The 25,043-nt window shown below is 38.6% G+C and overlaps 1 protein-coding gene across 1 annotated transcript in view; it reads left to right on the top strand.

Moving 5' to 3' along the window:
* The window catches only part of WARS2 (tryptophanyl tRNA synthetase 2, mitochondrial), a 103,180-nt gene that overhangs the window by 61,724 nt on the left and 16,413 nt on the right, over positions 1-25,043 (top strand). The window contains exons 3-4 of the mRNA XM_020911317.2: positions 20,440-20,520; positions 23,953-24,038. Coding sequence (XP_020766976.2) covers positions 20,440-20,520; positions 23,953-24,038 — 167 coding nt within the window. The remainder of the gene's footprint in view (positions 1-20,439; positions 20,521-23,952; positions 24,039-25,043) is intronic.

Here is a 25,043-nt window from a genome sequence, read left to right on the forward strand (position 1 = left end):
GGGCCGATGTAAGTGTTCTGAGCATGGTTAAGCTATGATGTTGGGAAGGTTGTGTGTGTTGTATGTATTTTCGACTTGGGATATTTTCAACTTAATGGTGTGTTTATCAAGACGTGGCTCCATTGTAAGTTGAGTACTCTTGGAGAGAGAACCTTATTCTGTCTCCCACCTTGCCTTTGCCTCAGGAGCTGATGGCAGAGAGGCAGCACAGAGCCAGAGTTGACCTCCAGGCCCTGGACTAACATTACCCTTTCACTCCTGCCTCAGTCTCTCCAATCAATGGTCCATTCTGCATGTTGTAGCCATGTGCTCTTTCTACTTAAAATAAACCAGCACCTCTCTCCTACCCTCAAGGCAAAAAATCTAAACTCAGTTTCTAGAAAACCCTTCAATCATAAGGTCCCTGAGAACATCAGGTCAGTGTTTCTTCCATTCCATCACTTTTTGTCACAAGTTATTTTGTGTTCAAATGATCTGATTAACTTTTATCAAGAATTCTTTAAAGCAGAAGTTAGAATATTTTCATGTTTTATTTTGAGAAAACTTGATAAATCAATTCTTAACTTATAAAACATAAATTAGAGATCAGTTATGTAATTATAACAAGGACTTTTTTTAATATTGGGAATTTTGTAGTGCTTTTAAGCATTTAGTTGATCATAAAATATGATAGGAATTTAGAAAACAAAGTATTGGGAGCCAGTGCCAGTTAAAATTGGTTATTTTTGCATTTGCACACACACAATTATTTACAAGTAAAAAGAAAAATTTTTGAAATTGTGAGTTAGAAAAGAAATATTGTTTTACATATGTAAGTGTCTTTTTCTTGTTCATCCACTGTGTTAAGCAAAGTACTTACAGATAAATATAGAGACCAGTTCCCCGGGCCACTGTTGTCTACCAGAGTAAGTTCTAGTAATTGTTTGAAATAGGGAAAGAATTTAGCTATGTTGGGATGCTGATTTTATCAATTATTTTTATCTCCAGTCCTTTGCATTCTTTCTCAGCAGTCTGACTAGAACGATTGAGACTTATTGAAGATTTTTCTCATTATTTTCTTTTTCTTTCTTTCCCACTGGCCTCTAGTCATGGTGCTTCCCCTAAAATATGTTTGCCATATGTGGGGAATTCTTCAGTGCCTCTCCTCTAAAAGGTGTGCCTATGTGCATGCGCGTGTGTGTGTGTGAGTGAGAGAGGGAGAGAGAAGACGCCTGCCTGAGTGTGTGTTTGGCAGAGCTTTCCATCCAAATGCCAAAGTCAGTGGTCTTTTATTTCTAGCAGGCTTGAATGCAGATCCAATCTGATTCTCGCAGCTGTCTCTGAGGTGCATGTTTCCGCATCTCTAGTTGTTACTTTGCTTGGGGTTTAGTCACCCTGCAGATGGAAGATAAAAGCTGGAGTTCATAGCTTTAGGCACTGGCTTTCTGCCAAGGCTAAGAGAAAAGGACAGCTTTGACCATCAGACCTCCTGTTACAGAGGGTCCGAAACAGTCCAGGAAGAGTCCAGGGCAAAGAACGAAATCTGCAGCTTCAGAATGTGGCCTTGTTCTCTAATTAGAGTGAGGTTTGGTTACCCAGGAAACAGAAATCAATAATAGTAATACAGGAAGGGGGACTATGAAGGAACCAATTTCCGAATGAGGGCCAACGGAACTGACTACGTGAATCTTGGCTCAGTGAATACAAACAAAAGTTGTACCTGACCCATGGTGCTTGTCTTAGAGATACAAAGCCAAAGCCTAAACTAGGACAGGGAATCTCTTGTGTTTTCATTTATCCTCATAATTTTGGAAGCATGTTTAAGTATGTATTTATATTTGTTAAACTCTCAAGTTGTTAGGCCACTGACAACAGGTATACGTTCAACTCAGAAAGGAAGCAAACAAACCTCTATATAAGTCAGTGGTGTTGAGGAATCTATTTGTAAAATTGGCAATACTTCCAGAGTTTCCAGGGAGAGGCAGAGGTTCTAAATGACCCATGGAATAAATAATAAAGAGAAGTTAGGAAAATTATTAAAATACCCAAATGTCTCATGTTATTTCCTTCTCTAAAAGGTTTCCACTAATATCACTTCCTTGCCTAGATCTATACTCATGTGTGGTTCGATGAGAAGCTATTGTATTTATGTTGCTTCCATCCTGGAGCACAGAGTTAGGTCATATCTTAATTACACCTCCAAGAAGAGCTTTTTTACTGTCAGGGCAATGAGTATGGGCTCTGAAGCCAGATACAGTTTGAATCTCACTGTGATCTCTTCTCATTGTGGCATACTGGGCAAGTTACTGAAGCTCTTTGAACCCCCTTTATAATGTCTATAATACGGATATTTAAATAATATGATGTATATATATGATTCCTGACAGATGTTAACTTTCTCTCTCACCTTACCTCACCACACACATACTGTCCCCAATCCAGGCTTCTTGATTTAAGGATAGAGTGCATTTGTAAGATGAAGATCAAATTAGTAACAGTGCCTCTCTTGTATTCCCAATGACAAAATATTTTCACAAGAGTTTGTTATCAAGAATATTTCAAACATTGAGAAGAGATTGAGTATGGATGGCTGCTTTTTGAAATGCTAACCTTTTGGCATACTTGCTGAATGCAGTTTTTATTTTTTAAGAAATAAAACATTACAAGTATAATCAAAACTGTTATGCTCTCTCTAGTCTCATTCTGCTTTCTGCCTCCCCAGAAAATGTGTGTGAACATGTTAGTCACTCAGTCATGTCCAACTCTTTGTGACACCATGGACTGTAGCCCACCCGGCTCTTCTGTCCATGGAATTCTCCTAGCAAGAATACTGGAGTATTTCTTCTCCAGGGGATCTTCCCGAGCCAGAGATTGAACCTGGGTCTCCCTCATTGCAGGCAGGAGATTTAATCATTTTGACTGCTGTATGATATCCCATTGTCCGGCTCTACCACAATTTATTTATCTATTGGTTGTTTTCCTGGCTAAAGATATTTGGATTTTTTCCAACTTTTTGTTACTGTAAATATTATTACAATGGGCATACTTGCATATGTTTTTTGTGCACCTCTGAAAGCCTCCCCAGAGGGAACCACTCTACTGAATTTAATATTCATCATTCCCATGTACCTGTTTACATTTTTATTGCATATGATTTGGCCATAACAATCCATATTATTTATTTTGTATGTTTTAGAACTTTACATAAATAGCTTTATGCTGCACATATCTTCCTGAATCTATATTTTTTGTATGCAGCATTAATTATGTGTTTGAGATTTAATCATTTTGATGGCTGTATGATATACCATTGCCTGGCTCTGTCACAGTTTATTTAATTTATTGTTATTTTCCTGGCAAAAGATATTTAGATTTTTTCTAACTTTTTGTTACTCTGAATAATACTACAGTGGGCATACTTACATATGCTTTTTGTTCACCTCTGAAAGGCTTTTCTAGGTGTATTTACCCAAGAGTGGAATCATGAGGATATATGACATCAATGTTAGTGAATTATTGCCAGCTCAGTTCAGTTCAGTCACTCAGAAGTACTGACTCTTTGCAGCCTCATGGACTGTAGCACGCCATGCTTCCCTCTCCATCAGCTTGCTTAAACTCTTGTCCATCAAGTCAGTGATGCCATCCAACCATCTCATCTTCTGTCATCCCCTTCTCTTCCCGTCTTCAGTCTTTTCCAGCATCAGGGTCTTTTCCAATGAGTCAGTTCTTAGCATCAGGTGGCCAAAGTACTGGAGTTTCAGCTTTTAGCATCAGTCCTTCCAATGAATGTTCAGGACCATTTCCCTTTAGGATTGACTGGTTTGATCTCCTTGCAGTCCAAGGAACTCTCAAGAGTCTTCTCCAATACCACAGTTCAAAATCATCAATTCTTTGGCGCTCAGCTTTCTTTGTTGCCCAACTCTCACATCCGTACCTGACTATTGGAAAAAATATTCCAAGAATATTGCCAGATTGCTCTCCAAACTGGCATTCCAACTTCCGTTCCCACCAAAAGAAGAGTTCCCTTTGGTCTATGGCAATATTTGGTATAATTAGACATTATTTTTGCCATTATAAAAGATGGAATATCTTGTCTCATTGTTGTTTTAATTGGCATTTCCCTGACTACTGGTAAGGTTAAGCATTTTTTCATGTTTAAAACCTTTCATTTTCTTCTGTGAATTATTTATTCAACCCTTTTTCCCCACTTAAAAAATTGTGTTTTTTTTATTGTTTGTAGAAGTTATTTCTTTATGTATCCTAAATATTAATCCTTTGTCTGTTTTACATTACCTTTTTTCAGTCTATGGCTTGTCTTTTTAAATTTGTAAATGCTGTCTTTTATTATATGGAAGTATTTATTTTAATGCAGACAATTCAGCCTTTGCCTATATGGTTTTGTGCTTCTGGTTGTCTTTTCAAGAAATTGTTCTCTGGCCTGATGTCATAAAGCTATTCTTTATGATTATTTTCTAAATGTTTTAAAGTTTTGCTTTTCCCATTTAAGTATTATCTACAAATAAATCTTACCATCTTTAGATCATACACATTTTGGCAGATTGTATTTGCATTATTTAAAAAAAAACCACATTTGAAATTATCAGCACAGATCATATCAGGAGTGTCTTTAAGTATTGGGAAGATGTCTAGCCCATGTAATAGATGCATATTTTCCAAAATTCTAACTTTTGCTTGAAATCTGATGTTTTATCATTAGCAGCACTTTTTGTGAGTTGTTTTCCTTGAGATTCCCATCTTCCCTTTTTTCCCTTGATGACTTTTGCTCGAGGCTACTCTGTTAATCTTTCTGGAGCACAGATTTGGTTTTGAGAGACTCTACCATATCTTGGGCTTCCCACGTGGTCTAATGGGAAAGAACCCACCTCCCATTGCAGGAGATATAAGAGACACGGGTTTGATCCCTGGGTCAGGAAGATCTCCAGGAGGAGGGCATGGCAGTCCACTCCAGCATTCTTGTCCAGAATCCCACAGACAGAGGAGTCAAGGGCTACCACCTATAGGGTCGCAAAGAGTCTGACATGACCAAAGCAACTTAGCATGCATGTGCGCGCTGTTATATCTTCCTTTTCTATTTCCTTAGTTTTGTTGTTTCCTCTCTTGCTTCCATTGTCTTTGATATTACTTTGTTGTTATTTTTATTAAGTGGACCTCATTAATTTTAGCCATTCTTATTTTCTAATATAAATGTAAATATTCATTTCCTTGTAAGTACTGCTTTATCAGCATCCACAAAGTTGTGATATGTAGTATTTTCACCATAACTCATTTGTAAATGATTTCTAGTTTTTTTATTTCTTATTTGATCTGTGATTTATTTAGAAATAGGTGTTTTAATTTCCAAATACATGACTCTTTTTTAAAAACCATTTTACCCATTTGAATGACTAAAATTGAAAAATGCTGATATGGCTAAGTTTTGGTAAGGATATAGAGCAGTGTGAGCTCATACATTGCTATTAAGAGTATAAAAAGTCAGTTTCTTATCAAATTAAACATATACTTATCATGTGACCCAGCAGTTCCCTAGGCATTTACTCAAGAGAAATGAAAACATTGTCTACAAAATGACTTGTGCTTCCCTTGTAGCTCAGCTGGCAAAGAATCTGCCTGCAATACAGAAGACCCAGGTTCAATTCCTAGGTTGGGAAGATCCCCTGGAGAACCGAGTGGCAACTCCGTCCAGTATTCTTGTCTAGAGAGTCCCATGGACAGAGGAGCCTGGCAGGCTATAGTCCATGGGGTCCCAAGAGTCAGACATGACTTAGTGACTAAACACCACATAAATGTACGTAATGTTTTTGCTCTCAGTAGTCCCAAACTAAAAGCAATACAGATGTCCATCAACAAATAAACACATGATTGTAGAATATTCAGTCAATGGACTGCTATTCAAAGTGAAAAGTAGTATGTAACAGTATGAAGGACTAGCAGAAACTTTATGCCGAGAGAAGCCTACAAGAGAATAATTCATATTATGTACTAACATTACTTGATATTCTAGAACAGACAGAACTAACCCATAATAACAAAAAGCAGATCCGTGGTTTCCAGGAGCAAGGGTGAGAAAGGGATGAAGAATTAACTGCAAAGTGGTATGAAGAAACTTTTGGGTGGCACTGAACTGCCCTGTATCTTGATTGGTGTGGTCGTTACACATGTGTATGGATTTATTAAAATTCCTAAGACTGAGCAGCTGCAATGGGTCTGTCTTCCTGTTTGTACATTATGCCTTACTAAAGTTTATTTAATATTAAAAATTTTTTATAATCAGTAGGCACTTAGAATGTTGTATAAGTCAAAAGAAAAAAAAGAGAAAAACCCATGAAACTGTGTGAGAACATTATAGATAGTTCAATGTAGTTGTCTTTCAGACATTTAAAATGATAAAGGCAAAGTAAATATGATATGAAAATGTCATGTGAGCTTCGAGTCACCTATTCACAATGTACCTAAAAAACAACTTGCTCACAAATTTAGTCAGTAAACTAATTATTTGATATGTTGTTGTAACATGCTCCATAAACATCTTGTAAAACCAGCAAGAAGCACTGTGAAACCAACTGTTGCAACTGTTGACCTCTCTCCAAGGAAAGTATTAAAGAAAGAAGCTTTGCCTGAGATAGTGCTTTGAATCAGACTGACAAGATCTTTTCTGCCAAGAATTGTAGGGAATTTCAGTCAAGAGATAAAAGAGTTTAAGAATATGAAAATCATCTTATGATTTAAGACTTCCATCATTTTTGTTTGTTTTTAAACTATTTTTAATTTATATTTTTCCTTGTTTAAATATTATTTATCCCAATCAAAACAGCAACAAATATATGTAGGGAGAGATGCCTTTCACAAATATATTTTGTACTTACTTGTTGTATATTACAAAATAAAGAACACAACTCAATGTTTGTTGGTTTTTAATGAAGCACGATGTGACCTCTAATTTACCTGTCCTTAGTCTTTTCTTCTTATACTTCTTTACTGCCCTGACTCATTGATATATTGATTCCCTCATTCCTTTTAGGATTTTCTCTTGATCCCAATGTTAAGACAGTAACTTCATTTTTCCTCTACTCTGATAATTCATTTATTTCCTTCACTGATTCATCTTTAATCTCCATAATTCTGTCCTGAAGTAGTAGGTAGGTAGATAGATCTATTATATATATTCTGCCCTCGTGAAGTTTCATCTGCTTCTATAACTTTCAGCTATTTTCTCTCAAATTTTGTTTCTATCCTCGACCTTTCTTCCTAACTTCAGACATTTTTTGTGTGTTTCTAGCTATCTTCTAGACATCTCTCTATGAGATCTTTCAAAAAATCTCAATGTGAACATATCTGAAACCACAGATTTGGCCTCTGAGCAGCAGTTTGCTAACCCCTACTGTATGAGGGTTATATGTCCTCATCCACTGCCATGCGACCAGCAGGCAGTGCATCAGATAGGAGAACCATCTGGTCATACTCCACTGTTGTTGGGCTTGTCCACATAACTTGTTCTAGCCAATGGAAAGTGAGTGATACACACCATGCCCAAGCAGAATCTTTGCAAGCCATTCCATGTTTGTTCTAACTCTCTTGCTCTTTTTCCTTCCTCCTCACTCAATTTAGGTCCTGGAATGAGAAGGTAAATAAAGTAGAGTAAACTTCCCAAGTAGCTTCCCAGGTGGCACCAGTGGTAGAGAATCCACCTGCCAAAGCTGGAGACACAAGAGACCCGAGTTTGTTCCCTGGCTTGGGAAGATCCCTTGGAGGAGAAAATGGCAACCCACTCCAATATTCTTGCCTGGAAAATCGTATAGGCAGTCTAGTGGGATACAGTCCATAGGGTCACAAAGAGTCAGACATGGCTGAGTTCGTGCACGCACATACACACACACACACACACACACACACACACACACGCCAGCCTACAGCTACTAATACATGATGTGAATGAAGAAGAAACCATTGCTATAGGAGCGGCTTATTTAGGGTTGTTACCCAGCATAAGCTAAAAAAAGCAGACTAATATACTGCTATAGATTAAAAAAAATACATATGTTTACACATACACATGTATAAATTAAGCAATAGAACTTAGAGGGAGGTGACTTTTCAGTCTGGAGTAGACTTAAATAGCTACTTATTTATCTTTGCAAGTATTGGACTAAGAAAAAAGTTTAGAAAAATCCAAATGTGTACTGATAGATATTCATTGGCAAACAGAAGTACCAACAGGAGGCAGACCAGTTGAAGAGAGTGAATGAAAGTTTATCAATGATAAACTTTTAATTTTAATTAAAATCAGAGTTCTTTTAATTAAAATCAGATCCCCAAACAAGGCCCCTGTTAGGGGGATTTGTGATGGGGATGATAAGAGTCTAATAAAGATAACTCAGCATGAAATTGCTAGTTTTTGAGAGAAAACAATAAATGGGAATTTGTATCTGAACAGTCTTACAAGTGCCCAAACCAAAATTTAAAAGTACCTGATTCCTGGGAAGATAACATTTATGTAGGAAATAGTAAAATCCCAAGGGGCACTTAGATGGTTGATCTAAGATTTATTGAATTAGCTAATTGCTTGAATGGATTTGATCAATACCTGGCAACTGTATTTTTTTTTTGTATCATGCTCTGCTGTACTTGTTAAATGTTTTTGAAAAAATTTAAATTCAGCAAAACACAGGAAATAGTATAACAGACACTCATGTTCCCAAAACAAAGGATGAATATTGTTGACGTTTTGTCATATTTGCTTGATCTCCTGTATTAAATCTCCTGTATTAAAGTTGAAGGAACCTTTCCTTCTTTCCTTGCCCGCTCCTCTCACCCCTCCTCCCTGCATCCCTTTTCTCTATCCTCAGGCAATGAAATCTTGGACTTGGCCTGTATCAGTCTAGCCAATTTGTCACACCTGTTTTCATGTGCAATCCCATGAGCAATATACAATAGTTTTAATTGTGTGGTTTAAAAAAAATAATACAAGCGGTGCTGTATTGTAGAATCTTTTTGCAATTTCCCTTTCCCACATAGCAGTATGTTTTTGTGATCTCATGTTAATTTTTTATATTTGGTTAGTGTGCCATTATACAAATATGCCACCTTTTATCTAGATATCACCCTGTTGACAAACCTTTAATGTTTTCATTTCATGCATTCATTTAACAAATATTTATTGAATACTTGCAGTGTCCCAGATCCTGTGTCAGATACTCATATCAATGAAGAAAAGAGACAAAAATCTTTGCCACCATGGTACTTAAATTGTATTTAAGTGACACAATATAAATAATGATTATAATAAATAAACCGAACAAAGTATATTAGAAGGTGATAGGTTATATAGAAAAAGGCTAAGGGGAATTGGGAGTGGTGTTGAGGGAAACAGGTTGTTATTTTAGACAGCATGGCTGGGTAAGATAAGGTAAGATAAGATAATATTATAGCAAAGATTTAATGTGAGGGAGTTAGTGAGGTGAGTAATGTGGGGAAAGAGAATTGCTATCAGAGAAGAATCAGTGCCAAGCCCCTAAGTGGGGAGTGTGTCTGGTATATTCAGGAAACGTAAGTAGGTCAGCATGGCTGGAGAAGGGAGAGCAAAGAGAGTGAGGAGGAGGATTAGAATCCAGACATTATAGGGTTGAGTAGGAAGAGATGATCATGATAGACCATGGTAAGGACCATACAATTTACTCATTTAAAGTGTACAGTGAAATGACTTTTAGTGTTCACGGAGTTGTGCATCCGTCACCACAGTCAAATTTAGAACATTTTCATCACTCCATGATGAAACCCAGTACCCATGAGCAGTCACTTCCTTTGCTCCTCTCCCCTTTCCATGGCAATCTCTAATTCACTTTGTTTTCTATGAGTTTGCCTGTTTTGAACATTTCTTACAAGTGCATTTTGTGATTGACTTCTTTCACTTAGCATCGTGTTTTCAAGGTTTGTCTATTTGGTAATATTTATCAGTACTTCATTTGTTTTTATTGTTGAGTAATATTCCATTGTATGGATATACCACATTTTGTTCATTCATCCATTAGTCAGTGAATTCATTAGTTAGTATTTGGGTTGTTTCCACTTTTCCAGGGGGCTTCCCTGGTGGTTCAGAGGTAAAGAATCCACCTGCCAATGCAGGAGATGTGGGTTCGATCCCTGGGTTGGGAATATCCCCTGGAGAAGGAAAAGGCAACCCAGTATTCCTGCCTGGAAAATCCCATGGACAGAGGAGCCTGGGAGGCTACAGTCTTGGGGTCGCAAAACAGTAGGACATAACTTAGCAGCAGAACATGCATGCATTTTTCCCAGATATTTTCCAGATGAAAAATGCTACTCAGAAAATTTCTGTAAAGTTTTTTTATAGTTGTATAGTTCAGTTATCTTGGTGTAGATCTAGGAATGAGATTGCTGGGTGATACAGTAACTCTATATTTAACATTTTGGGGAACTGTTAAAAAGTGTTTTGAAAGTGGCTACACTACTTGGTATGAGAGTTCTACCACAAATGTACAAAGGGTCCCTGACTTAGGATTGTTCAACTTACAGTTTTTCAACTTTACAATGGTACAAAAGCAATAAATATTGTAGCAGAAATGGTACTTTGAATTTTGAGTTTTAATCCCCCCCCCCCTCCCCCCAGGCTAGCAACTCTCATGATACTGGGCATCAGCAGCAAGCTACAGCTTCCAGGCAGCCCCATCATTACAGGGGTAAACAACTGACGCACTTACAATTCTATACCTATACAACCATTCTGTTTTTCATTTTCAGTATAGTATTCAATGAATTACATGAAACATTCAACATTGTATTATAAAATGGATTTTGTCCTAGATAATTTTACCCAAATATAGCTAATGTAAATGTCCTGATCATGTTTAAGGTAGGCTAGACTAAACTGTGATGTTCTATATATTAGCTGTATTAAATGCGTTTTCAACTTAGGATATTTCAACTCGATGGATTTATCAGGAGGTAACCCCACTGTAAGTTGAAGAAGATCTGTATAGGAGTCCAAATTCTTCATTTCTTTCCTCAAGCATTTTTGTTGTCCATTTTTTTTTTAAATTTTAACTATCCTAATGAGTGTAAAGTGATAGCTCAATGTATTGTTTTTTCTCAGCTTAGTTTTGATTTGCATTTTCCTAATGACTAATGATGTTGAGCAGTTTTTCATGTGCCTGTTAGTTATTTGTGTATCTTCTTTGAAGAAGTGTCTTTTCAAATCCTTTGCCCATTTTAAATTGGATTATCTGTCTTTTCATTGTTGAAGGATGAGTTTTTTACATAGTCTGGATACAACTTTCTTATCAGACATGATTTACAGGTAACTTCAATGGCACCCCACTCCAGTACTCTTGCCTGGAAAATCCCATGGATGGAGGAGCCTGGTAGGCTGCAGTCCATGGGGTCACTAAAAGTCAGACACTTCTGAGCGACTTCACTCACTTTCTCCTGTTTTGTAAATTATCTTTTACTTCCTTGATGGTTCCTTTGAAAATTTTGGACTCTGTGGGAGAAGGCGAGGGTGGGATGTTTCAAGAGAACAGCATCGAAACATGTACATTATCTAGGGTGAAACAGATCACCAGCCCAGGTTGGATTCATGAGACAAGTGCTCGGACCTGGTGCACTGGGAAGACCCGGAGGGATCGGGTGGAGAGGGAGGTGGGAGGGGGGATCGGGGTGGGGAATACATGTAAATCCATGGCTAATTCATGTTAGTGTATGACAAAAACCACTACAATATTGTAAAGTAATTAGCCTCCAACTAATTAAAAAAAAAAAGAGAGGGAAAAAAAAAGACCAGTTTATCTGTTTTTTTTTTTTCTTTTGTTATTTGTGCTATTGGAGTCATGGACTAGCAAATCACTGATTAACAACAAGGTCAAATAGGAAAATTTACTCCTAGTTTTTTTCCCAAGCAGTTTATACTTTTGGCTGTTACACTGAGGTCCTTGATCCATCTTGAGTTAATTTTTATATGTGGTGAGAAGTAGGGGCCCAGCCTCATTCTTATGCATGTAGCTATGTGTCTGTGGATATTCAGTTGTCCTAGCATTATTTGTTGAAGAGACTGTTCTTTCTGAGCTCTCACTTCTTTTCCATTGATCTATCAGTTCAGTTCAGTTCAGTCACTCAGTCATGTCCAACTCTTTGCAACTCCATGGACTGCAGCATGTCAGGCCTCCCTGTCCATCACCAACTCCCAGAGTCCATTCTAACTCATGTCCATCGAGTAGGTGATGCCATCCTACCATCTCATCCTCTGTTTTCCCCTTCTCCTCCTGCCTTCAGTCTTTCCCAGCATCAGGGTCTTTTCCAATTAGTCAGTTCTTTGCATCAGGTGGCCGAAGTATTGGAGTTTCAGCTTCAGCATCAGTCCTTCCAATGAATATTCAGGACTAATTTCCTTTAGGATGGACTGGTTGGATCTCCTTGCTGTCCAAGGGACTCTTAAGTCTTCTCCAATACCATAGTTCAAAAGCATCAATTCTTCAGTGCTCAGCTTTCTTTATAGTCCAACTCTCACATCCATACGTGACTACTGGAAAAACCATAGCTTTGACTAGATGGACCTTTGTTGGCAAAGTAATGTCTCTGCTGTTCAATATACTCTCTAGGTTGCTCATAGTTTTTCTTCCAAGGAACAAGCATCTTTTAATTTCATGGCTGCAGTCACCATCTGCAGTGATGTTCTATCTTTATACCAGTACTACATTTTCTAAATTAGTATAGTACTACATTGATTGATTTTGGGATGTTAAAACAAGCTTGCATTTCTGGAATAAATCCCACTTGATTATGTTGTGTAATGCCTTGTGTATGTTGCTGAATTTAATTTGCTAGTGTTTTGTTGAGGGCTTTTGCATGTATATTCATGTCATCGGTCTATAGTTTATTTTGTTATGATGCCTTTGCCTGGTTTTGGTTTCAGTGTAATACAGGCCTCCTAGAATGAGTAAGGAAGAGTGCCTTCTTCTCTTATTTTTTTGGAAGAGATTGTGAAGAATTGGTATTGACTTTTTCAATGTTTATAGGAATTTACTAGTGAAATCTGCTCTCTGCCCACCACTGAGGGTTCATTTCGTTGTTGTTGCTGTGTCTGCTGATTGACTTTTCTGCAGCAAATCTGTAAAGTCCATCTTCACAGTCCTGTGTGGTCACTACAATCTCTGCTGGGTTAGCTTAGTGTTCAGGTAAAGATTGAGCTGGTTGTTGTTGTTGTTTAGTCATGTCCAACTCGTTGTGACCCCATGGACTGTAGCCTGCCAGGCTCCTCTATCCATGGGACTTCCCAGCAAGAATAATGGAGTGGGTTGCCATTTCCTTCTCCAGCGCTCTTCCCAGCCCAGGGATCAAACCTGTGTCTCCTGCATTGACAGGCAGATTCTTTACTACTGAGCCCACCAATGATTGAGCAGAAATGTCTAAATGCTTTGATCCTGTATTTCAACCCTTTGCTGAGGGGCTTACACAGGGCCTCAAGATGAGCCAGAGGTAAGAGATTGGGGTTTTCTCACATTTTTTCTGGGCATTCCTTGCCAGAGGCCCAGGAACATGTCATATCTTTTCAAAGCCCTCCATAAGCATATCATTTCCCAGCTTTTCTCCATAAGATTTTTTAGCCAGCATCTTGTTTTTCTCCTCCTGGTATCAGCCCCTCAGACAGCAGTAATATTAAGTCATTACTGGTGATTATTTTTGAAACATATGCTAAGGAGAAGGCATTTCTGACTGAGTGAACTCTAAATCAGGTCAAATAATCGCCAGCCCTGCAAATGAGGGGCTTTTCCCCATTTTCCGAATGGGCAGCTGTCTGGTTGAGTAGTGACGATTATCTGGGGTTGGGTCTTTATGAGGAGCTCCAGACCTCTACTTTCCCTACCATTGGCTGCTAGGCTGCTGTTTTCATGGCCTCACAGACACGGGGAGAGACTGATGGGGATCAAGCAAGTTAAAATGCCACCAGGCTGTCTGTTCTTACTGAGACTGTAATGTTTTTCTGAATTATTCTTCGGATGATTGCAAGCCTTTGGTTAATTTTCTGGAGTTTTATAAAACTTGACTTTGATAGTTTTTGCTTGTGTTCTCATAGTTTTTATGGAGGAGCAGATTTTCAGAGGTTGTTACTCTGCTGTTCCAGCAGTCCCTCCACCTTTTCTAAGCAACAGAAAAGTTTTCATTTTGTTTTATTCAAGACCAAATGTATTTAGATTTACAAGCCTTTTGCCTATTTTCACAAGCTGAACACACCCATGTGTAGCTTACATGGGTAATTTGTGTTGATCTTTATTCCCCTTTCCATTTACTAACCATCCCTTTCCCAAGATAACCTGGTTTTAAATTCAATATAATTTAGTACATACTCTTTTACATCTGGATTCTTTCATTCACCATTATGTTTATGAGATTCATTCATGTTGTTAAATGTAATTTAGTCTTCCCCATTGCTGTAGTATTCCCTTGAGTGAGTATACCACAATATATGCATTCTGTGTAGGTGGACATTTGGATTACTTACAATATGAGGCTATTACAGTACATTCTTGCACGTGTATTTTTGTGAACTTATGTAAACATTTCTGTTAAGGTATGTACATAGAAATGGAATACCTGAGTCATGTGTTACATGAATGCTGAGTATTAGTGGATACAGTCAGCATTCAAAGGTGGTGGAACAGTGTTTACATTCCCACAGCACGGTATAAAGGGCTTCCTTGGTGACTCAGAAGGTAAAGCATCTGCCTGCAATGCAGGAGGCCAGGCTTCAATCCCTGGGTTCAGGAAGATTCCTTGGAGAAGGGAATGGCAACCCACTCCAGTATTCTGCCTGGAGAATCCCATGGACCGAGGAGCCTGGCGAGTTACAGTCCATGGGGTTGCAAAGATTCCGACACGACTGAGCGACTTTCACTTCACTTCAGCCCAGTATAAGAGTTCTGTTTACTCAATATCCTGACCATACTTGGTATTATTTTGGGTTTTTCAGTTTAATCATTCTGGTGAGTGTGTAGTGGTATCACTAATTTGTACTTAGAACATTTGGTTGGTTTTCATAAGGTTATACTGCTTTTTTCTTATCAATTTGTAGGCATTCTTTACATAGTCTGTATACCAGAGTATTCTGTTTGCAAACATCCCTTCCCACCCTGCGACTTCCTTTTTTTCCTCTTTTTTAAAAATAATTTTTATTTATTTATTTTATTTTTGGCTGTTCTGGGTCTTCATTGCTGCAGGTAGGCTTTCTCTAGTTGCAGCGAGTAGGGACTACTCTTCGTTGTAGCGCGCTGGCTTCTCACTGCAGTGGCGTCTCTTGTTGCAGAGCTCTGGCTCTAAGTACCCAGGCTTTAGTAGTTGTGGTGCACGGACTTATTTGCTCTCCAGCATGTGGGATATTCCCAAACCAGGGAGTGAATCCATGTCCTGCATTGACAGGTTGATTCCTAACCACTGGACCACCAGGGAAGTCCCTCTGCCCCTCTTTTAATGGTTCAGGAGACTTCAGCATCAGGCGAAGAAGGACAGGAAGTGATCCCTGAGAGATGGGAGACAATGGCTCCAGTTTACTGCCTGGAAAGAATTCCCAAGCAAAGCAACCAGTGTGAAAGTGTTAGTTGCTCAGTTGTGTCTGACTCTTTGCAACCCCATGGACTGTAGCCCGCCAGGCTCTTCTGTCCATGGAATTCTCCAGGCAAGAATGCTGAAGTGGGTTGCCATTTTCTTCTCCAGGGGATCTTCCTAACCCAGTAATCGAACACGGGTCTCCTGCATTGCAGGAAGATTCTTTATTGTCTGAGCCACCAGGGAAGCCCCTTTTAATAGTGGTGTTTGATAAAAACATGTTATTAATTTTAATCTAGTTTCAATTACCAAGATTTTTGCCTTCTGTTTAGTGCTTTTAAGATCCTATTAAAAATTCTTACTGACCAAAGGAAATTAAAGATGCAATGAACTGGTTTATTTTTTCTACAAATTTTAAAAAATGTTTAGGCAAAAAAATTTTAGCCAGCCCTGAAGAATACCAGTTTCCTCATGAGTGTATTCTAAAGATGATTGTCCTCTTTCATTCACAGAAGCACCAGCAAAGAGTCAAGTCTTACACAGCTCTATTCCAGAATACTTTTTTTCCTTCCTATCAAGCCCAGCAATTCCATTGAGTATATTTCTTAGCCCATTTGTTTGTAATCCCCCTGTCTTCTGTTTTCAGAGATAACGGAGCCCATTAGAGTTGAAGTTCTCTCACTTTCTGCTCTCCACTGTTATCCCACAAGATAGATCCTCATCTGTATTTATTTCTTTTCTTCATGTGTCAGAGGAAGATGTAGGTTTATCCCACTTTAAAAAAAAAAACAATTTTTTAATTCTCAATCCCTACCACTTACCTTTGTTTCTATCCTCCTTAAAAAAGAAATGTCTTACACATATGATAAAATTGCATTGAACTAAATACACCCACACAATGAGTGCAGGTAATACTGGTGAAGTCTAAATAGGGTGAATGGATTGTATCAAATTCTGTTTCCTGGTTGTGAGATTGTACTATATTTATGCAAGGTGTTGCCTTTGGGGGAAACTGAGTGAAGGGTATACTGGATCTCTCATTAGTATTATTTTTTACAATTATAAGTAAATCTATAATTATCTCAGCATAAAAAGTTAAAAGATTCTTTCTGAAATTTCTATAACTATAATGACTGAATCACAAGCTGGAATCAAGATTGCTGGGAGAAATAACAACCTCAGATATGCAGGTGACACCACCCTTATGACAGAAAATGAAGAGGAACTAAGGAGCCTCTTAATGAGGTGAAAGAGGAGAATAAAAAAAACTGGTTTGAAACTCAACCTTCAAAAAACTAAGATCATGGCATATGATGCCATCATTTCATGGCAAATAAAAGGAGAAAAAGTAAAAGTAGTGACAGATTTTATTTTCTCAGGCTCCAAAATCACTGTTGATGGTAACTGCAGCCATTAAATTAAAAAATGCTTGCTTCTTGAAAGAGAAGCTATGACAAATCTAGACAGTGTATTAAAAAGCAGACATCACTTTGCTAACAAAGGTCTGTATAGCCAAAGCTGTGGTTTTTCCAGTAGTCATGTAAGGACATGAGAGTTGGACCATAAAGAAGGCTGAGTGCCAAAGAATTGATGCTTTAGAATTGTGGTGCCAGAGAAGATTCTTGAGATCACTTGGATAGCAAGGAGATCAAACCAGTGAATCCTGAAGGAATTCAACTCTGAATATTCACTGAAAGGACTGATGTTGAAACTGAGGCTCCAATTCTTTGGCCACCTGATGCAAAAAGCTGACTCACTGGAAAAGACCCTGATGTTGGGAAAGATTGAAGGCAAAAGGAGAAGAGGGCAGCAGAAGATGAGATGGTTAGATAGCATCACTGAAACAATGGACATGAATTTGAGCAAACTTCTGGAGAAGGGGCTTCCCTGGTGGCTCAGAGGTTAAAGCGTCTGCCTGCAATGAGGAAGACCCGGGTTTGATCGCTGGGTCGGGAAGATCCCCTGGAGAGGGAAATGGCAACCCACTCCAGTATTCTTGCCTGGAGAGTCCTGTGGATGGAGGAGCCTCGTAGGCTACAGTCCATGGGGTCACAAAGAGTCGGACGTGACTGAGCGACTTCACTTCTGGAGATGGTAAATGATGGGAAAGGATGGCGTGCTGCAGTCCATGGGTTCACGAAGAGTCAGATTCCACTTAGGGACCGAACAAGAATAGCAATCATGTATTGAGTGCTTACTGAATGCTAGGTACTCTACCAAGCAATGTCAGGTGAATACTGTTGTTAACCTATCTCATTTTATACATGATAAAACTGAGGCACAGAGAGGTTAAGTCATTTATACAGGGTTATCCAGCTAATGAGTGGCAGAACTAGCATTCAGAAACCATGGCTTAACCTCAGAGAGAGAGCTCTTATGAGCTCTGCTATATTTCCTTTATTTCCTTTTTTTTCTTGTTCCATATTTAATGGATACTACTTTGACATTTCATATTTTCACAGGTGTTTGCCATACATTTTGTTTAGTTACTCTTTTTTTAATTAATTTTTACTGGCATATAGTTGCTTTATATACACTATTGATACTATATACAAAATAAATAACAAATGATAACATACTGTGTAGCACAAGGAACTCTGCTTAATGCTTTACTTGTACATCTATCTTTATATGCTGCCTCCTAGTCACATTTCAACCACCGCTTTATAGTTCAGCATTCATCCCAGTCACTCCCCTGAAACTGATTTTGGCCAGATTACCAAGTCTGTTGCTAAAGCTAATGGATTCTTTGTGGTCCTAACCATTCTTTCTGCAGCCTTTGTTACTGTTGATACATTCACCAGATATTTATTGAGCCCCTGTAGTGTGCCAGACTCTTGTTTTACAGCAGTGGACAAGGTAGGCAAAATGACTGTAACTGCAGAAGACGTATGTCTTCATTTGTTATGATTAAGAGGTCAGAAATCTTAAATCACTGCCGACTTGTTTGTGGATGGTCAATAGACCACTTTATTGTTCCATGCTTTTGTTTTTCTGTGGCTGAAACGGGTTATATTTTTATTTTATTTGTGATTTCACAAGAATAGTTAGCATGTACTATATTTAATACCATTTTCACTTTCTCCAGATAGAAATCTGATCGCTTCCAAGCAGTAGCCATGAATATGAATAAATTAAGAGAGCCAAATCCTAAAGTATAGTACCTTTCTGATGTACTTATTAATGATAAATTATGAAAATTAATTGTCTTTGACCAAAAACTCTTACTTTTTTCTATATAAGAATAGTTGAATTAATTTTATGCCACATTATTTGGAAACACCAGGAAGATCTCTGCAGAATATTCAGTAGGTCTCATTCCATATATCCAAATATAAAGCTACTCCAAGGAAAATACTTGACTTTATAGAGACGTCGTGGTATCTGTTTGCATATCACCAAAGCTGAGCTCTTGAGCCCTAGTTGAAGGAAAGGGATCATCTTGTCTCTTTCCACATGTTCATGGTTATTTTCAGTGTTTTTATTCCTTTCCTAATTCAGTAAAGAAGGAAAAAAAAGTCTCTCCTAGTTTTTCATGTCAAAAAACAGCTCTTATTTTATTAGCTCAAGTGGCAATGTGTTTTGCTGGTGACTGGAAGCGACTGTAACCCTCTTGCTTCCAGCCAGGGTTCCTGTTTCTGTCTGATAGCTGTTTGTTCACAGCAGCAGTTAGCAATTTGCATGGACAGTGCTGTCAAAGTCACTGCCCTCGATGAACCCCAAATGCCTCTTGGAAGAAAGATGACAGATTCAGCCCAGCAACTTGCAAAACTTTAAAAGCGATTCCTTGTCAAACATGTGAAAAACAACTCTTCCCTCTCCATGACTTGAGGGGAAAAAAAAAAAACCGAGAAACTATCTTATGCCAGATGGCGATTCCTTGCTAGTAAAATAGGCCTGGGCTGATTCAGCTTCATTCCTTTATGTTCCATTTGCAAAACCCACAAAGAACACATTTGGGGCCACTTTCCAGAGCTGGCAACAGTCTCTGCTTTTTAAGGAAATCAGATGGGCACACACACACAAAGCCACAATGGATGAAGGGCTCAAAATCCCCAGGGTCCTGAAACGGGATGCATAGGCCTTAAATTCTCGGTGACCAGTTAGAACCTGGCCCAGACCCAAGAATCATCCCAATTGTTGCCAGATTTGGTGACTTGATTTAATTTGGTTAAAACAAAAACAAATTGGGAAAAGGTTATATTTTCTTGTTGATTAAACCTCTTCTTAAAAAAAAAAAAAAGGAAAAATAGAAACTATAAAAACACCCTTTCAGATGATAAATTGACTCCTAAATTTCAAACTACTCTGGGTCTAAAGGACTCAATCTTTAATTTTCAGTCCAGTACCTTTTTTTTGCCGTTTACATGTAAGATGTTACAGCTGCTTTCATATATTTAGAGGATTGGACCAGTGTGTATGCGTATTTATGCGTGTGCATGGGTGTCTTTTCTCCTTGGCTTTTATTTTTTTTTACATATAGTTGACTTATTATATTAGTTTCAGGTATACAGCATAGTGATACCATATTTTTATAGATTACACCCCATACAAAGTTATTATAAAATCCTGACTAGATCCCCTGTGCTGAAATAGATGCCTCAGGACATAATGAAGTCCCCTCACTGAAGATGCTGAAGCAATGTCTGGTCAGCTGCTGGCTAGGGATGTTGTGAAGAAGATTGAAATACTAGACTAGTAATGGTATTGGGTAGTTTTTAAGATGTCTTCTGCATCTAAAATTCTATGCATTATGAATTAACTCCCTTGATTTTTTAAATTACCATGATCTGGGATATTTTAGTCAAGGTAATACCTGTTGTCCATTTAGTTTTGCCTTATATGCAAGATGATATTGACCACCTTTGTTAATGTTCTATTTTATTTCTTCAGGTGTCTGAGCACACACAATTAAGTTGGATCCTTACCTGCATGGTCAGATTACCTCGATTACAACATTTACACCAATGGAAGGTAAATGCCAGTGATCTGATTAATAAACAGAAAGAAGTTCAGTCCCCACTGCAGCTATTTTCCCCCTCTGTTTATTTTTGTGTTAGGCTCTGGGAATCCTGAGTTTTTTGGCTTGCTATGCACTAGTGGCTAGCAAGACCAGTATCTTTAACCTCATCGCTTCAGGATATGAAACAGAAAATAAAAGGTTTCTCCAAGATTCTTTCGAACTGAAAAACTGGTTTAAAATATCCATTATTTGATTTTATCTGTGCCTGGTCAGTCCTGAGTGACCGTTAGATAGACTTGGTAATAACTTTGAATGTGCCACGTTCTAATTAACAAACAATCACCATTTCTGGATTACTAGACCCTGAGGTTGCCTCCACCAGAATTAACTGGCCATTAAGGCCTGAAGGTTATCATTGTGGGGAGAAGAGACTACATATTTTATTCCACATTTAAACAAATTGAGTCTAAGCAACAGTTCAAACTCACAGAAAAATTAAGTCTGTTCTTTTTCTAAGAAGTTCAACTGAGAAATATAAATTGGGTAATTCATAGTATTCCCATGTAATTTTGTAATTGGATCACACCTGAAGGTACATAGCCCTCCAGGACATGAACACTAATTTTAGTATCAGACTTCTTTCTAGCATATTTTCAGGGCCACTGATTTCCTTAAAATGTTGTTCAGAAGGCTTCACATACACTACAGAGAGAAACAGAGCTTTAAACTGGCAGTACTTGAATAAGACATACTGGTGGTGCTGTAGAATCATTACCTGCCAGGAGTTAGAAACAAAATTTGATAATGTTCTCTATCATATGTTGGTTTGCGGCAAGACTTTCCCATTTTATCATAATATGGTAATGCTAAACTGAACACTGAAACACTTTTAAAAGAACTGATTTAATGGGAAATGCTCCCACTTTAAAATAGTGTCTGAGGATCTCCTGGTAACATGTTGCCAGTGAATGCATTCTGAATAAGTCTTCCACTAGTCTGTGATTTCTTATTTGTGGGGAAAATACGGATTTCAAAGCTAGTCTTATCCTAGAGCTTGAAAATGCCTTTGAGCATCATTCTTTCATTAACAAATACTGATGATGCCTTCTGCTAGTCTCATAGCACGGTAAGTGCTGGAGATATCACAGTCGCCAAGATGGATCGATGCAGCACCTCTTGTGAGGTTTGTAGTCTATTTTGGAACAGATTCCCAGGTGGCACCAGTGGTAAAGAACCTGCCTGCCAATGCAGGAGACTTAAGAGATATGGGTTCGATCTCTGTGTCAGGAAGATCCCCAGGAGGAGAGTATGACAATCCACTCTGGTCTTCTTGCCTGGAGAATCCCATGGAGAGAAGAGCCTGGCAGGCTACAGTCCATAGTGTTGCACAGAGTTGGACACGACTGATGCGACTTAGCATGCATGCACAGTTAAACAAAAAATCAAAGTATGAAAAGTTTTAAGAGAACAAGGTTTCAGTTCTATGGGAAGATCTAAGAAGCCCTAGCTTGGTTTTGATTGGGGCAGTGAGGGGCAAAACAGCGGGGTAGAAGTATAGGATCAGGGCTGCTGAGATTGATGAGCTAACACAGGTGTGAGGCATCTGGGGCCCATAATAGGTATCCAATAAATATTAGAACTCCCCACATCTCCCCACTTCCTTTGTGGTTTCAAGATCTAGTATTCTAATATAAAAAGACTATAAATCTAATACAGTAGCAATTTTCAAAAGTTGGGTTCTTTTCTCATTTGTTTGTCTCCAAATTAAATTTTTGTTAGAATTACCTGATAATCAGTGCAAACTGACCTTTATCATGGACATTATAATGAGATGTACTGAAGGAATTGTATGGTCAACTTTCAAATTTCCTATGAATAGCCTATAGCAGTAGTAGTGCTGTAAGCCAGAAACTGGGCTTCCCTGGTGGTTCAGTGGTAAAGAATCCTCCTGCCAATGCAGGAGACACGGGTTTGATCCCTGGGTTGGGAAGGTTCTCTGGAGAAGGAAATGGCAACCTCCTCCAGTATTCTTGCCTTGGAAATCCCATGAACAAAGGAGCCTGGCTGGCTATAGTCCGTAGGGTCGCAGAAGACTTGGACATGACTTAGAGACTAAGCAGCAAAAACAAGCCAAAAATTGCTTGAAGTAATCAGAAAAGCCTGTAACTAAATTATGGAACATTAAGACGATTAAAGGGAGAAACTATGGTATTCAGATCCAGCCTCAAAACGTATGTCTGCATTTTCGTTTAGGAAGCCTGAGCTGTGAGGGCATGTATGAGCTTGATTCTCGGAATCACGCAAGTTTATAAATTGAGTTGTTCATTTCATTCAGGAATCACTGGATTTCAGAGAGGTAATTCATATTAGATAAACAAATAAAACTTATTTACACACCAAAATATCAATTTAGCGTGCGTGCTTAGTTGTGTCCAACTCTTTGCTACCCCATGGACTGTAGCCCACCAGGCTCCTCTGTCCATGGATTCTCCAGGCAAGAATACTGGAGTGGGTTTCCATTTCCTTCTCCAGGGGATCTTCCTGACCCAGGAATTGAACCATTGGCCAGCAGATTCTTTACTACTGTGCCTCATGGGAGGCCCCATTTATCAGTTTACAGGTATGATATACCTAGACCTTGGAAGCAGTTACCAGTGAATTGCAACAATAGTCCCTGCTAATAAGCGACTCTACCCAGAAAGCCAAATTTCCTGTAGCAAGGGGGTTAGTACCACTAGGGCTGATACTAATGGTGTGCATACCAGTAGTTTATAGTCAGCACCCAGTACTCACCAGTTGTTAAATATTTCTTATATCACCTCTGGTGTTTCCATTAGCTTTGCTGTTAAGGAAATATTTTGGTCTATACAACCTGTACTGTTCATTGAAATCACTTTACTCTTACTGCTTTCCCACCTGAAGATCATGACAGATCATTAGAATTGGTAAGATGAAAATTTCTCTTAGTTTCGTTGTTTTTAAAGCCATGATTTTCAGGGTTTTGTTTTAATGTGATGTTAAGGGGGCATTACAGTTTTGTCAATAGCACAGTATGAGACTTCTGGAAAGTTTCCACAAACAATTTGATGTTAACTGATATAATTCCATGATATTTTCTGACCTTCCCTGTGAAATCTGGAATTTATCTGATTTGGAGTCTAGAAAATCTTGGACCTTTATTTTAATAAAATGGAAAAGAAATAGTGGCAGTGCAGGATCGTTTCAAGGTACAGCGGGGAAGCGGATTCACCTTATTTTCCTGCCTAGGCCTGGAATGTGGAGACAAGCCAGCCGGAAGATGGCCAGATTTGCTAAAAGGAACTGAGTCAGGATGTTGTTACAGGTGGCTTCAGATCACCCTTTGCTTGCTTTTAAGATTTCTTAATTTAGCATTATAATTAGGCTCATGTCAGATTTGTTTCTCTCCTGTCTTCACCCTACAGGCAAAGACTGCCAAGGAGAAGCAGAATGGAACCGTGGGGCTGCTCACATACCCGGTGCTCCAGGCAGCTGACATTCTGCTGTACAAGTAAGGAGCAGCGCTCAGCCAGCCCTAAATGTAGTCATGCTGACAAGAGAGTGTCACCTAGCTCTGAAAGATTTAATTCACGGGGAAGGATGGTTACAGCACAGGGCAGACACATAAATCTATTTGCATCTATTCCCCGGTAATAATGCTAAATCAAACCGGTCAATCCTAAACGAAATCAACCCTGAACAGTCTTTGGAAGGACTGATGCTGAGGCTGAAGCTCCAATACTTTGGCCACCTCATTGGAAAAGATCCTGTTGCTGGGAGAGATTGAGGGCAGGAGGAGAAGAGAACGACAGAGGATGAGATGGTTGGATGGCATCACCAACTCACCAACTCAATGGACGTAAATTTGAGCAAATTCCAGGAAATAGTGAAGGACAGAGAAACCTGGCATTTTGCAGTCCATGGGGTTGCAAAGAGTCAGAGACGACTGAGTGACTGAACCACAACAAATAGAAATATGTTTAAATGTGAAACTAATAATTTTAAGAAGTAGCATTTAAATAGCACTTACTATGGGTTGCAAACAGTCATAAGTAATTTATATACATTAACCCATTTAATCCTCACAACAACCTTTAGAATCTGTACCATCAGAATCCTCATTTTACTGATGTGGAAACCAAGCACAGAGTGGTTAGTAACTTGCCTGGGATCAGGTGATAGCAAGGCCTGGACCTAGGATTTGAGTCTATGAAGTTTAGGTACAGAGTCTGTGTTCTTAACCAGTATAGGATATAGCCTTCCCTAGTAATAATTTCACTTCAAGAGTTTTAAATATTGATTTCTCAGATAATCTAGCATCCCAAGAAATGCTATTCCATAGCACTTGCTGCAGCTATGGAAATGCTCTCTATCTGCTCTAAGACCAGAGCCGCTAGTCACATGTGACTGTTAACACTTGAAATGTTGACAGGAACTGAATTTTAACTTTAATTTAATTTTAGTTGGTTAAGAGCTGCCTGTGGCTAGCGGCTACTGTATTGGACCTGAGAGCAAG

The sequence above is a fragment of the Odocoileus virginianus genome, chromosome 5, assembly GCF_023699985.2.
Source record: "Odocoileus virginianus isolate 20LAN1187 ecotype Illinois chromosome 5, Ovbor_1.2, whole genome shotgun sequence".
Classification (NCBI taxonomy): Eukaryota; Metazoa; Chordata; class Mammalia; order Artiodactyla; family Cervidae; genus Odocoileus; species Odocoileus virginianus.